The 14,582-nt window shown below is 37.1% G+C and overlaps 1 protein-coding gene across 1 annotated transcript in view; it reads right to left on the bottom strand.

Annotated features, from left to right (window-relative positions):
- The window catches only part of uggt2 (UDP-glucose glycoprotein glucosyltransferase 2), a 46,264-nt gene that overhangs the window by 19,052 nt on the left and 12,630 nt on the right, over positions 1–14,582 (bottom strand). The window contains exons 9-15 of the mRNA XM_037686166.1: positions 10,964–11,058; positions 10,579–10,785; positions 7,138–7,269; positions 2,337–2,467; positions 2,058–2,150; positions 1,842–1,944; positions 1,158–1,237 (exon numbers count right to left, since the gene is read on the bottom strand). Coding sequence (XP_037542094.1) covers positions 1,158–1,237; positions 1,842–1,944; positions 2,058–2,150; positions 2,337–2,467; positions 7,138–7,269; positions 10,579–10,785; positions 10,964–11,058 — 841 coding nt within the window. The remainder of the gene's footprint in view (positions 1–1,157; positions 1,238–1,841; positions 1,945–2,057; positions 2,151–2,336; positions 2,468–7,137; positions 7,270–10,578; positions 10,786–10,963; positions 11,059–14,582) is intronic.

Here is a 14,582-nt window from a genome sequence, read left to right as displayed (position 1 = left end):
TTTGGTTCAAACAGTCTTATATTGCCATCCAGTGGTCAAAAAAGGTACTTCACACAAAAATTATCCAACATTTTTTCTTAAATTTGACAATTACTAATTATTGTCAAATTTCAAACAATATTATCGTTTATCGCCATAATTTCTAAGAAAATTAATCGCCCAGCAAAATTTGTTATTGTGACAGGCCTAATGACAAGATAGTCAAGAAACAGCTGGAGTTTAACGCTAAACAAACTAGTACAGTTGGGGAAACATTATTTCCAGGTCTTTGGTTCTATTCAGGACTTTCCTTTAATAAATCAAAAAGAAAAACACACCAAAATATTTTTAACTAAAAAAGAAAAACACTTTCAACTTCAAAAAAATATGTTTTAAAGGAGTACAGAATAATGTAAAATAAAGACTAATGTTTGGCTGGGTGTGTCTTGTATTTATGACTTTCAAAACTTCTGTTGTCCTTCAATGAGTTTATCGTTTTAGTAATCAAATATATAAAGAAAATGGCCAAATGAGACCAAACTGAAAGATGGTTAAAACATAATCTTTTGAATACAATCTTGGACATTGACAGCGCATCCAGCTTGTTTATCCAAAACATATATATCTTTTAGCCAACTGTGTCAATTACAAGCAGCTCTCGCTCTGGGGGACAGGAAGCTGGTGGAGTAGGGAGGGTGGCCATGTGAATGATTTGTGATGGAAGACTTGTTTCCATCAATATGATTCCAGCTAGTAAATTCAGCTGTATCCTCTGAGGTTTCAGTAAATGAACCCAGCAAATATCTCAGCCCATTATGAAACAAATGGAAGAAAAGAAAAAAACACCAAATCACATAATAGCCAGGACACCCAGGAGTTGGACTGTTAATGGGGGAAAAAAATCAATCTATTATTTGTCTCTTTTTTTATTTCGTAAGAATACAACCAGTTTTATTGTCTTGACGGCACGGTGTGAACTGCAACAGTGAATGTTGTAAGCAATTTGCCCGGAGATGCAAGTGGAAGCCCAGAGCAATAAGGTGGTGTTATTAAGCAGATTGCATCTGTGCCGTAAACTCATACAAAGAGGTGGAGCAACACAAATCTGCAGTGGCAAGAAAATACACAAACAAGCCAAACCAGAAAATTTTAATTACTGCTGGAGCTAGAGAGCGTACCTCTTGAGGGGCATCTCGGACAACTTGGCTCTGCAGTTCATAAACACCTGCAGTCTCGCGTTGACCACTTGAGTAAGCACCTGCAACACTCAGAAAAAAGACCTCGTCAGAAGCTGGAGAAAAATACAACATGTGCAGTAAATGAAAAATGGCATTGTGCTGTATTTACACTGCACCTTCATCTGTAAAACAAATCCCTTAATATTCTCAAGTTTACTGAGCTTATTAAAGTTTCACCACTGTATAAAGTACACGGTGAGAACATTTAAATGAATGAAAGGAACACAACTAAATTAGTATAACGCAGAATGTGTGAAAAACAAGGCTTTTTCAGTTTCCCAACATCAATTTGACTTATCCAGTGTTTAAATTAGCTTTAGAGACTAAACTAGCAAAGAGTTTTAATTAAATCTGCAGGTCTGAATCTACAGCAACAGCTATGCAAAGCTCTTTAAAAGCAGCCATTGTTAACGGTCGTCAAAACTCTGTCTACAGATTACTTCGAAACAACTGCACAGCTTGAAGCCAGACAAGATGGATTTTCTTGAGAATGTGTCAGTCTCAGAAAGGAGAAACTTTTCTCTTTTTTTTTTTTCCAATTTGACAAGTTTTGTGACTTTGTGCAGCACTGATTTTAGTGTGCTGTTGTGTCGAGAATTGACAGAGAAGAAGATTGCAGCTTACAATCAGCAGGGAGGAAATCTTCTGTGCCACTCTGGTGAGGGGGTCAACAATGGCGACAACATCGTAGAACACCTCATTTTCACGTGGTGAGAGGTGGAGCACACTGAGGAGAGCAAACAACAGAATGCTCAAACGTATGTTTCTACAGTGCATTGTTTTCAGACAAATAACATCAATTTCAAAAAAAAAAAAAAAAAAAAAAAAAACACAGCCTACCTGTGAGTATCTTTGAATTGGACATCTCTTCTGACTTCTCCTTTGGGGGCTGCAGCAAGGAGGGCATCAACTTTCATGACTAAGTCACTGGCACTGACAGATAAAGGTCCGTTCATCATTTATTATGTGATGGAAGAAGTCAAACAGAGTGTAGAAGTAAAATAGCATTTGACACCGACAGATAAAAAAAAACGATACCAAAATTTATATTAACGTACTTCCAATTAAGGCTAAAATAACCAACGCATTTTATTTCTGATGACAAGGATAAAAACGTACTGCTTTGGTTTCATCCCCATCTGTTTTACGTTGGCTTTGACTTTTTCTGCTGAACCACCCAGTGTAATCCTCTGAAGCAAGTGGAAATCCTCCACAGTGAATTCGTCCTGTTCTTCAAACGGACCAAGGATCTAACAAGAAGATAATGCAGTCAGAACATGACTTCTCCGGTTCTTATCGCAGTATGTATCACTTACAACTTGCCCAGGGGATGGTAAATCTAATGCGATTGTGACACTGTTTTATCCACTTAAAGTCGTGGTATTCAGAGATGCTGCCTGCTTTTTCTGGGCTTTCTATTCTGGGAGAAAAGCCCTAACACAGCAAGAGAGGCATGCAAGATAATATTAATTGTTACTGTCACCTCAGTGGCTGGACTCTTCATCCCTGGCTGTCAGCAGAGCTACTGCTGAGACATCACTCATAAGCTTTATACACATTTATTTTACAAATACACAGACACACACAAAACCTCTACAGTGCAATACGTGCCACCTGTGACCTTTGAGAAACAGATGTTATACCGATTTGACAATGCTTAGAAAGCGCTCCGCAACTCTGAAGGGAAAATATTTCCCAAATATAGAGAATCCTTTTCTACTGTAGCAAACTTTGTAAACACTGTCTTACACTATAAGGCGGTCTAGTACACATGCAACATGAAAAAAAAACATGTTTATAAGGAGGTGTAAACACTGACGTGTTGTTGCCATATCTATAGTTAGATATGAAAGTTTCAACTCACATATATACAATGATAATCACCGTATATTAAATTCTTTAAATTACAGTATGTATTGTCAAACAGGGGAACGGTTTTCATTTTATTGAAATAACAAACAAATTTTTTTTTTTTTTTAAACTTCAGATTTTTTTAAGTGAAGTTCTGTGGAAAGGGAATGAAAAATTATTCTCCTGCTTGTTGTAGACAATTCTTTAACTCTTGGGCAGCTGTGGCTAGAGCAGTGGTCCTCCAATGCAAGAGATGGGGGTTCGATTCCATCAGCAGTCACATGCTGAAGTGTCCCTGGACAACACACTGAACCCCTCATTGCCTCTGATGTGTGTCTCATCAGTGTATGAATGTGATAAAGCTCTGATTTTTCTTTGTACAGATACAGTAGAGTGCTGTATGAATGGGTAAATGAGGGCACAGATTGTGGTGTAAAGTGCTTTGAGCGTCTTGATAAGATAGAAAAGCTCTATATAAGTGCTGTCCATTTAACATTTAAACAACCTCGGTTTGGAGAACAAGTTTAATTTTAACTAGATTGACGTGAACAGCTGTTCTGATCAACTGATATATCCGACTTTGAATTGAGAAGATCAAATTCAGTTTCCATGCTCCAAAACAACTTTACCGTATTTTTCGGACTATAAGGCGCACCGGATCATAAGGCGCAATATCAATGAACGAGTCTGTTTTCATATATAAGGTGCACCTTAGATTATAAGGCGCATTAAGCAAAACAAAACAGTCAGATAAGTCAAACTTTATTTAACTCATTCACAATAACTCTCAACATTGTTCAGTTGTACCACATAAAATCAGTTGAGGTCTGTAAGTACAACCAGAAATAATACATAAGGCGCACTGGATTATAAGGCTCACTGTCGACTTTTGAGAAAATTAAAGGATTTTAAGTGCCTTATAATCCGAAAAATATGGTCATCTTAAAAGATTTTAAAGCAGTTCATGCCAACACTAGTTTTTTAAAGCTTTGCACTGCAGTCAGTTTTGTATAGCATGCTTATTTACATAGAATTACAGTCACATCTGAAAATTAGGATATTGTGAAAAAGTTCAATATTTTTTGTCAATCATTTCAGAAAGTGAAACTCATTTTATATAGATTTGTTACACATAGAGTGAAATACGGCATGTAATTTTGATGATTACGGCTTACAGATAACGAAAACACAAAACTCAGTGTCTCACAAAATTAGAATATTGAAAAATCACGCACACTATGGATGGACAGACGAATCCTCGACATGGGCTACAAATGTCACACTCCTCAAGTCAAGCCACTCATGAACCAGAAACAACATTATGAAGTTTTGACAAAAGTGATTGACAAAAAATACAGAACTTTTTCATAATATTCTATTGTTTTTAAATGTACCTGTAAATGAATATTTGCAAGAGAAATTAGTAGCAGCAGCAGTTAGCTGTACCACTTCTGGTGCAGCCGAGGCACTTCTGGCAGGAATATTTCTTCTCCACTTTGAAAGATGTGAACTATCCCTTTAAACACCAGGTTTACAGATTTCAACACTAGTAATTTGTGCCGTCTAATAATTGAAAAACACATAGTGCTGAATAATTTGACATTCTTTGTATTTCTAAGCAGCTAATGCACAGGCCTATTAAAAACCTTTATGAATAACAACATTCAGCTTCTTGAATTCAACACTAAAACATGCAGAAGTTGTATTTGTATCAGGCCACATCAGAAACCTGTGGTATGATGAAATTTGTCACTAAAAAATGTAATCTCAATCAGCCCTATAAAAGATGCTTTTTAAAACAGAAGAGATTTTAATATTTGGTCTGTGTATGTGGGTGATTTTGTCACAGTATAATAAAAACACATCAACTTTTTGTGTCACAAGTCTAGTTAGTTCTACAACTCCTTATTAACCAGACAGCTATTCGTGTAATTCAGAATTTTCCTTTTGTGTTGTCAGGAAACAGATGAAGAGTAGTGACCTCTTTGAAAACACTGTTTATAACTAACCCAAGGTAACAATTAACCATTTTATTTGCAACTTAAAGCATAAATCAACTACTTGAATATTTAACTGTTTACCAACAGACCCACATTTCTCTACAATATGATCATTGCGTTGAATTATCGTGTGAATGTTTATGAAGCATTCACACTATTGTGATCCATTTTTCTTCTGTACATTTATCGGCATCTTTCTCATTCCACAATGTTTGTGCTATTTCAACAAATCATCAAAACGATCAGCTCATTCAGAAGGCTGCTATGACTTTTGGTATTGGTGCAACTTTAGCTTTTTGAAATATTTAGCATTTTCTCCCATTTTTTTCCCTCAGAAAATGAATTGAGCTCATTTTACATCCTTCAAAGCTTTAGATCTGTTTACAACCTTTTACTGCTCCTTTCACATTTTGTTCTGCTTCAGCTTCTTTCAGCTTCCTTGTACAAATTCTAACTTTTTTTTCAGCTACTTTAAACAAATTTCAGATGTTTTTTCAGCTGTTCTGTACTCCTTTCAGATTCTTTCTGCTAACTATGACATTTCTGTGCTTCTTTTTTATTTCATTCATTCAACCTTTATTTATACAGGATAGTCTCATTGAGCTTCAAGGACTCATTTACAAGTCTTCTTTTAACTTCTTTTTGCTAATTTCATCTTGTTATGATCCTTTCACCTTATGCCTAGTTTCAACTTTGTCTGTTATTTCAGCTATTATTTAGCTGTTTTATGCTAATTTTAGCTTTTTCAGCTAATTCCACTTTTTTTTAGCTCATTTCAGCTCTTTCTGCTTCCTTCTGGTAGTTTAAGCTTCTTTCTACCTTTTCAGCTAATTTTCAACATTTTTTTGTTGTTGCTAATTTCAGATTTTTTTAGCTAATTTCCTAATTTTTGTACTCATTTCTGCTTATTTAAACCTTTCTCAGCAATCATGTGTTCTTTCTGATTTCTTCTGATAATTTAGGGTTTTCCTCCATTTCAGCTACATTTAAGCATGTATTTTAAGCTAATTTCAGCTTGTTATGCTCCTCTTAGCTTATTTATGCTAGTTTTACCTTTTTCCTGCTATTTCAGCTACTATTAAGCTGTTTGTATGCTAATTTTAACTTTTTCAGCTAATTCCACATTTTTTAGCTAATTTCAGCTCTTTCCACTTCTTTCGTTCTCTACTACTGTATTTTTCGGACTATAAGGCGCACTGAAAATATTTTAACTTTCTCAAAAATCAACAGTGAGCCTTATAATCCGGTGCACCTTATGTATTAATTCTGGTTGTACTTGATGACCTCGAACCGATTTTATGTGATTATTGTGAATGAGTTGAATAAACCAACAAAGTCCATGCTCAATAATCCAGGTATACAATCCAACAATTTTCAGTCAGGTCATCTGGACATTTTTTTTTTTTGTGCTGAAACGTTTCACCTTCCATCCAGGAGGCTACATCAGCCTTAGCTTTCAGAGTTGAATAAAGTTTTGACTTATCTGACCGTTTTGTTTTGCTTAATGCGCCTTATAATCCGGTGCACCTTATAGTCCGAAAAATACGGTACTTCTACTACTCCTCCGTAGTTTAAGCTTCTTTCTGCCTTTTCAGCTAATTTTCAGCTATATTTTGCTAATTTCAGATTTTTTAGCTAATTTTCTAATTTTTGTACTCATTTCTGCTTATTTAAACGTATTTCAGCAAGTACCGCTATGTGCTCTTTCTGCTTTATTCTGATAATTTAGGCTTGTTCATCCATTTCAGCTACATTTCAGCATGTTGTTTTTAGCTAATTTCAGCTGTTTTTCAGCAAGTTCTTCTGCACTAAACGTTCACGCTGCACTTTCACAGGAAACGCAGTTTCTCTACTTATTTATCATTTCCACTGTCAGATGATATACTGTATGTCAAATATTTTCACAAAGGAAACAAGTCATAAGCCTTAGAGCCTCAAGTGAAGTTTTTGATCAATTTTAGGACATTAGCTTAACGATTAAACATTGTATTACTTCCAAGCCATGGGTCCACACTCCTGACTCTTTGTAATATTACAATGTTACTGTGCTAAAGCTGAAGTCCACTCACTCTGCCATTGCTGATTACTGCCCGCAGTCCAGGACGAAGCTTCAGGACGTCTCGACAGAACAGCTGCTGACTAAGGATAAAATCCACTTCCAACGTGTTGAATTTTTTCTCAAAGGCATCCACATCCATGCCCTGGAGCAGAATAACAAACATTTATTCATGTTGGAAACAATACACAGTTAAAAAAAAGGACTTTCTGAATGCCTCGTTTTGTGATACGAATGAGTCGTTTTGGGACATTTCTCTCCTCCACTGCAGCCTGTCAACAAATGGCAGTCTGAGTAATAAATTACCATAAACAATGATGTATGTAAAGTAAAATCGTTTTCATTATATCATGGACGCCTTGCACTTCTACAATCATTGCAGTTTTCAAACTTGCTGGGAAAAAAAAAACAACCTTTCAATGAGAGCTGTCAGAAATGCATGCGTAAAAATGAGATAAATCAATTTGTAATTAATATAACAAACTCTTAATTAAACCGCAGCCATATTTATCCATAATAAAAAGGTTGTGGGAGTGTGGAGGTTTTGTGGAGGCAGGTTATTAGTTTCTCCAACATTTCCCTCCTCAGGAGATCAGGTGAAATACCAATAATGTCAGCACAATCCAGTCAGCAAGTCTGTCTGGCAGCCAATAATAAACTTGTATCCCTTGGCTTTGGGTCTCAAGTCACAAAGCTGCTTCCTACCTATCTTTCCGTTGCTATTTTCAGCTCATTCTCTCTCCATTGTTTGGGGGCTTGTATAACTGAAGGAAAGTTTGCTGTGCTCGCCCCAGGTGAAGCGTGGACTGTATGACTTACTCCTGATGGGAGAGGAAAGAGCTCTCCTGTCAACTCATTTGTTGATTAGTCACTGAGAAGCTCTCTCTTTTTTTGCTTCTGTGTAGGATTGTGTGGGTGGATACTGCAGACTACAGCGCAGTGGCTGCAGATTGCTTACAGCAGCAGAGCGATGGTCAGGCTCGGCTGAACATACGTAGCTCACACAACGATGAGCTGGAGTTCAGCTATTCATCAGCCCCAGGAGAGGCAGGTATACACCAGCACTTTTAGTTAAAGACGCTTCGTGTGGAGTCCGTCTTGTGACGGCCCTGTGACACCTCAAGTGGAACTGACACTGAACAGGCTGCTTGCCGTGATATCCACAGGCTGCGGTGCATCTAAATGTATTCTGTTTGCTGATGTTTATAGGGGATGAGAAGATTGGCTCATCAATCACAATTTTCTCTGACTGTGGACTGAAATCAAGAAAACAGAGTCAGACAAATCTCTGCAACTAGTAATCCCCAGCCTCTTTTTTTCATGAAATCAGTGATAAAATACACTTATTAGTCATAACACTAAATAATTCCTCCAGTGACTCCAGTGAAAGTGGTTACCTTGAATAAAAATAAAACTCTGAAATTGTAATTGCTGTAGGTCTGAATGTCTTCAAGGGTTTAACTACACACTATTTTATAATTCAAAAAGAAAAAAAAACTAAACTTTATCAGCTGATGAGAGTTTCTGATACAACCATACCTTAGTGTTATAAAAACCTTTAACAACTTTCTTTTAAATCTTTAAAATGTCTGCTTGTTGACAGAGTTGCAAATCAATGGGCTGTAGTGTTTGAAACCAGAGTTGCATTTTTTACCTCGGAGGGACAAAATTTATTCTCATTTACATCAATCAATGCTGTAGCCCTGGCTATTTTGAGCCTTAATGCTTTATCAGATTCATTTTCTGGTAAATTACAGCTACAATAAATAAATTGCAGGGGGAAAAGCAACAAATTAATAAGAACAGTTCATGGGGAGAAAAGGAGATATTTCTTGGTAGTTGAGAAAGAATTAAGCGTATAAAAAAAATTCAGGAAGTTCAAAAAAATGTTTAAATGTCAGATTAAAACCTTTCAGGTTAAAGTTACTCTCTCTAAAATAGAGTTAAAATAAGAATTAGCTGGCATACAAGCTTAAAAAAAACTTCACATTTTCATATTATTTAAGAACAACTTGAAATCAATACTTTCATACAGATCACATCACTACAAAATGCTTTGAACTCGTCACATTTCAGTAGAAAAACAAATAGTTTTTAAAACATAATTAGAGCAGTAAAAGGGAATAGCTGGGTACATTCTTGTCTAAGATTCTTGTAGGTGAGCACAAACAGGGAAACAATGTCTGAGGCTCAGATTTGACCACAACAGAAGTCTCAGTGAATTGTGTCAAATGAATTCTAATGAGCTGATTTCCATCCACAGTTGATCTGATGGTTTAGTATGTTAAACTTGCACCATTTCACAAGCTCATTCTCAAATCTTGTGGATGTACATGCAGTCAAACCGCAACTAAACTTATATTTTATTTGTAATATTTATGAAAATAGTTTTCTCTCTTGTTGTCAAGAAGGGAATCTAACATGATGGAAAAACAATGTAAAATGTGACATGAGCTGCTCAGTAAACACTGATATACCAAAAGAAGAGAAAATTTGGAACGAGTTCTTGATTAAATGTATGAGCGTCTAAAATTAAAGCTGTGTAGTTTATTAGTATAATTAGTTTTTTTTTTGGTTTTGTTTTTTTAATAGTTGGGTTTGACTTTCTTTTTAAACCTTTTAAACTCTCTTTGGGAACAGCTTCACAGGAAAATCACACATATTTTTCACAAATGACTCATTATAATTTTGTTTGTTTGTTTGTTTTTCTGGAAAAAAAAAGTTTTGATTTTTAAAATGATTAACGCTACTTTTACAGAAACCAATTTTCAATTTATAGCTAAGCTAAAATAAACAACAACTTCCAAATCAAATTTTGCACCAAGAGCCTCATTTAAAAACAGTAGTCCCTCTCTACTTCGCAGTTCGTTTAGTGCGGACTCGCTCTATCGCGGTTTTTCAAAATAAGATTGGACATGACACACAATTGGCTGATTGATGGATGAGCTGCACGATCGCCATGGAATGTTTATTTAAAATTAATTATTTTAAAATTTTTAGCACCTGCTGCAGCCCACAGCTGCAGGATAAACTTCCTGCTGCAGCTGATCAGCTGTTCCCTATGCAGAGCAGAGAAGTGGGCGTGGTCAACAGCGCTTGCAGGTAGCAAAGAGCAGTCGAGGCAGGGAGCTGGAATAATGACATTCTGTGCTCTTTTAGAGCGTTTAGAGTTTAGAAACAGTGTTTAGAATATTGCAAGAGTGTGGGAAGGGTTTAAAACACCTTAATATACATATACTAAAATAAATTACTACTTACTACTATTCCTACTTGGCAGTCTTTCACTTATCGCGGGGCTTCAGGGTACGGATCCCCGCGATAAACGAGGGACTACTGTAGTTTCATACAACAACAAAAGTGCAGGCAAGCACAAAACACTTGCAGCGATAACCCAATGAGCAGTTTTGTCTCCTAAGTGTCAAAACCAGCGTTATAAACGTAGTTCGCCGTTTACCTGCATCAGTAAATCCTTCATTTTAGTCCCCTGCTGGAGGAGTTGGCTGCTCTCTTCTTTTAGAAGTTTTAGCACAAATTCTGCTGCTGCCTTATTCTTCTGGGTGAGGAGAGAGGCCCAGACAGCCCGGTACACCATGGTGTTATCTTCACGGGGCTTTCCGCTGGGGTTATTTATCACCCCAATACGCACACCAGGACTGGACTTCTACAGAGTACATACAGTACACAGAACAGTTGACATGATTTAAACTTATTTCACAGATTCTCGTTTATCCAGTGATGCCACGGAGAAAGAGCACCAGTAAGAGGGCGTTTTTTAAAAGTAACATTTTTCGGTTTATAGCACAATAAGACTGAAGGAAAAATGTGCTGACTGTACTTACAACATGTTTGAGGGCATCAAGCAACAGCTTCCTTCCTGAAACCTTCTCCAAGTCTCCAACAATCCACATGGTCACCGAAGTCATCCCATCTGAATCTAAAGTGAAAAAGTGAAATGACAACAAGATTTTAAAGGCATCTGTATAAAGTCCAAGAGCCATAATTTTTCAGTTCCAGAAAACCTACAACTCTTGACAGTACTAACATAAATAAATAAATAGGAATTCAGTTTTATTTATTCAAAAGCTGTTAACTAATGTTAACAAATGCACATATCTGACTTTCAACCTTTATTTATACAGGTCAATCCCACTGAGCCTCTGGGACTCATTTACTAGAGATCTGAATTTTAACAAAGAGTGATGGCAGCAGTGGATAACGACAACAATAGATAATCATAAAGGATGCGTACAATTTTTATTTTTTAACAAGTGAAAATAAAATGATCATTAAAAGGATAATTACAAGGGAAAGTAGCGAAAAAACAGCAAAATTGTAAGGCGGTGTCGAAAACTAAAAGCAGGAACATGTCTGCATTGGTTTTCTCAGGAACCTAACAGATGTTTAAAGCCACTTAGAGAGGTCAAGGTCGAGAGCTTCAGATCTTTTTGCAAGATATTCCAGGAAACTGGAGACTTACCAAGATCCTGGCATGGCTGCATTTTAGGACATACCATACAACTATGTATGGTAATTATCATATGAAGTGATTACAAAGAATTGGGACCACGGAGCTCAACAGCATACTGTTTTAATTGATTATTAAATAAATTGAATAGTTTCATGAACAAAAAGAAGACCTTTGTAATAAAAACATGCCAAATAAATGTGCAGATGTCTGTTGCTACAACACAGTAACAAAAGGCGTGAGCACCCATTCTTTTCAATTCAGTTCAGTTTATTTCTGTAGCACCACGTCACAACAGAAGTCATCGCAGGGCACTGAACAGAAACATTCATATACACAAAAAGTAAGTTAATAACATTATTTATCTGAGGAGCAGACTGCTTCGAGTTTAACTCCATCGCAGAACTCATATCTTGAGCAAGCATGAAGGCGACAGTGGAAAGGAACAACTCCCTCATGAAGAAGAAATCTTTAGCAGAACCGGGCTCAGGACAAGCGGCCATCTGCTTCGACCGGCTGGGTTTGAGAGGAACAGATACACAATGGCAGGTCGAGAATCACATGTTAAGAAATAAATAATTTCAAATGAAACTATTCATTTGAAATTATTCATTTTAAGAAATGTGGTCAATTTGTCCTCCAGTAGTCTAAGCTTAAGGCAGCATAACAAGCCAACCCTAACTAAAGGATTTATCAAAAAGGAAAGTCTTAAAACTGGACAATGTGTCAGCCTCATGGACAGAAACTGGAAGTTGGTTCCACAAGAGAGGAGCCTGATAACTGGAAGATCTTCCTCCCATTTTGCTTTTGGAAACTCAGAAGCCTGCAGTCTGAGAGCAAAGTGCTCTGTTAGGAAAATAAGGAACAATAAGTTCTTTAATATAAGATGGAACTAGGTTGTTGAGGGCTTCGTAGGTTAGAAGTAAGATTTTGTATTACTTTCTGAATTTGACAGGGAGCCAAAGGAGAGAAGCTAAAACTGGAGAAATATGGTCTCTTCTACTAACTCCAGTTAAGACTCTGGCAGCAGCATTTTTCACAAGGATTCAACTATGTAGAAAAAAAATGGGTGATGTTTGTGAAAGGGAAAAAGGTTGATTTTGTCTCACCCACCCACAGCACTTTCTGTATGAAACACTCCTTGACACAGGATTATGAAACAAGTTTTATGTAGAATCTTGGCATCAAGAAAAAGAAGAACACAAGGCTGAGGGAGAGACATACCCCACAGTTCATACCACGGCCATGCCAGAAAGCTTGAGCAGTGACTCAGCAGCTCAACCATTGAAAAGACCGCTTGTGTCGGTGGTGAGCAAGCGTGATGTTCCTTGGGTAAGAAAATGCACTATTTCACTGTGGTTTGATAACAAACACAGTTATCTTAAACAGTGAACGGCTGTTGAACTCAGATTTTTAGAATAAACATTTAGCAGTTCATGCAGAAAAGAGTCTTGATGTTTCCCATCAAGGACAAGTTGTTGTCTGCTGTGAGCGAGGACCACGGTGAGACTGAACACATCTGAATACTCCTTTCTTTTTGAGTGCCCACTGATAAAATGTTTTCCTTTATTTCTCAATTCAAACTTTACTGTAATTTAATTTAACTAAAGTTTTATATTTTAGCCTTTAAAGTGGCTTATGCCTGCATTATCAGTTTTTGCATTGAGCCCACTGGCAGCAAGCTCCGCCCACAAAGTTAGTCTGAGTATGCTAGGTGAAAAGAAGAAAATGCTAAGAGAAATCAGCAACCTGGAGACAAACTGTGGTATTTCTAAATTTTTTGTTTAAATTATCACGCATTAACTATAGCAAAATAATAGTGCAGGCAGTGTCTTTAATGTGCACAAGTGGAGCTTCTGTTTTCACCATCTCTACTTTCTTCATCATCAATGTTGGAGTTTGTGGTATTCTCAACCCTTTCCTGCATCTCAAGGCTTGCTCGGCTGTCTTGCACTTGGTTTGACTGTTTTAAACTTTGTTTTTTAACATTTCTCTTCTTTTTAGACACAAACACAAACATTACTATTGCAATCTAAAACAAAATTTAAATAACACTTTAAATGTAGAATATGTTAAAACTCTGGAACCTGGATTTTAAAGCTACATAAGGCTTATGCATCACGCTAAAATATTGTTTACCCATAAGAATAAGATATTGCTATATTTTAAGCCATACGAGAGATAAAGGTCACTTTATGATACACCTGTTTCTGAGCAACACTCAGTTTCCCTCTCCATCCATCCATCTTCTACACCCCTTTTCCTTTCCTCATCACAGGGAGCTGGTGCCCATCTCCAGCAGTCACTGTGCAAAAGTTAGAGCAGACCCCGGGCAGGCATCCTGTCCATCACAGGGACACACAGAGAAAAAATATTCACACTCTCACCTGACCAAGGGACAATTTAGTCACCAATTAACCTAGCATGCATGTTTTTAGTCAATGGATGGAAATTGGTGTACCCAGAGAAAACTCACACATGCACAAGGAGAATATTCATCCTTGTGAGATTGTCCAAATTCCACCCAGAAATGCCCCCAGGCAAGGAGGCGATCCCGTGACCTCCTTGCTGAGAGGTGACAGCTCCAACTACTGCACTGCTGTGCTGTCACTTTCCCTCTGGGCAGCTATTAAGATTTTGGCCCGTGCTGCTGACGTGAAAACATTACAAACTTCAAATCCTTGCATGTACCGCTCCAAGCTTCCTTTTCAAGCACATCCTAAAAACCTATATTGGTATTAAATGCCTGTAGAGACAGCTGGCAGACACTGATCTCATTGTCATGTTGGCACCAGCCTAGGATGACATGCACATTGTGACATGATGTGCCAAGCAGCATTAGAAGACAAATACACATGCCATTAGGAGATACACACATTCAAGCATTAACACACAAGTGAAATTTATTGTTTATTTTCTTGCCAAAACCAATTCAATTTGTTGTCAGGTGTGTTCACAGGTGTTTTGAACTGAACAGCTTCTAAGGCCTGGTT

The sequence above is a fragment of the Nematolebias whitei genome, chromosome 13 (genome assembly GCF_014905685.2).
Source record: "Nematolebias whitei isolate Nwh7 chromosome 13, NemWhi1, whole genome shotgun sequence".
Lineage (NCBI taxonomy): Eukaryota > Metazoa > Chordata > Actinopteri > Cyprinodontiformes > Rivulidae > Nematolebias > Nematolebias whitei.
Note: the sequence above shows the minus strand (reverse complement) of the source record. Positions and strands in the feature narration are given on the sequence as shown.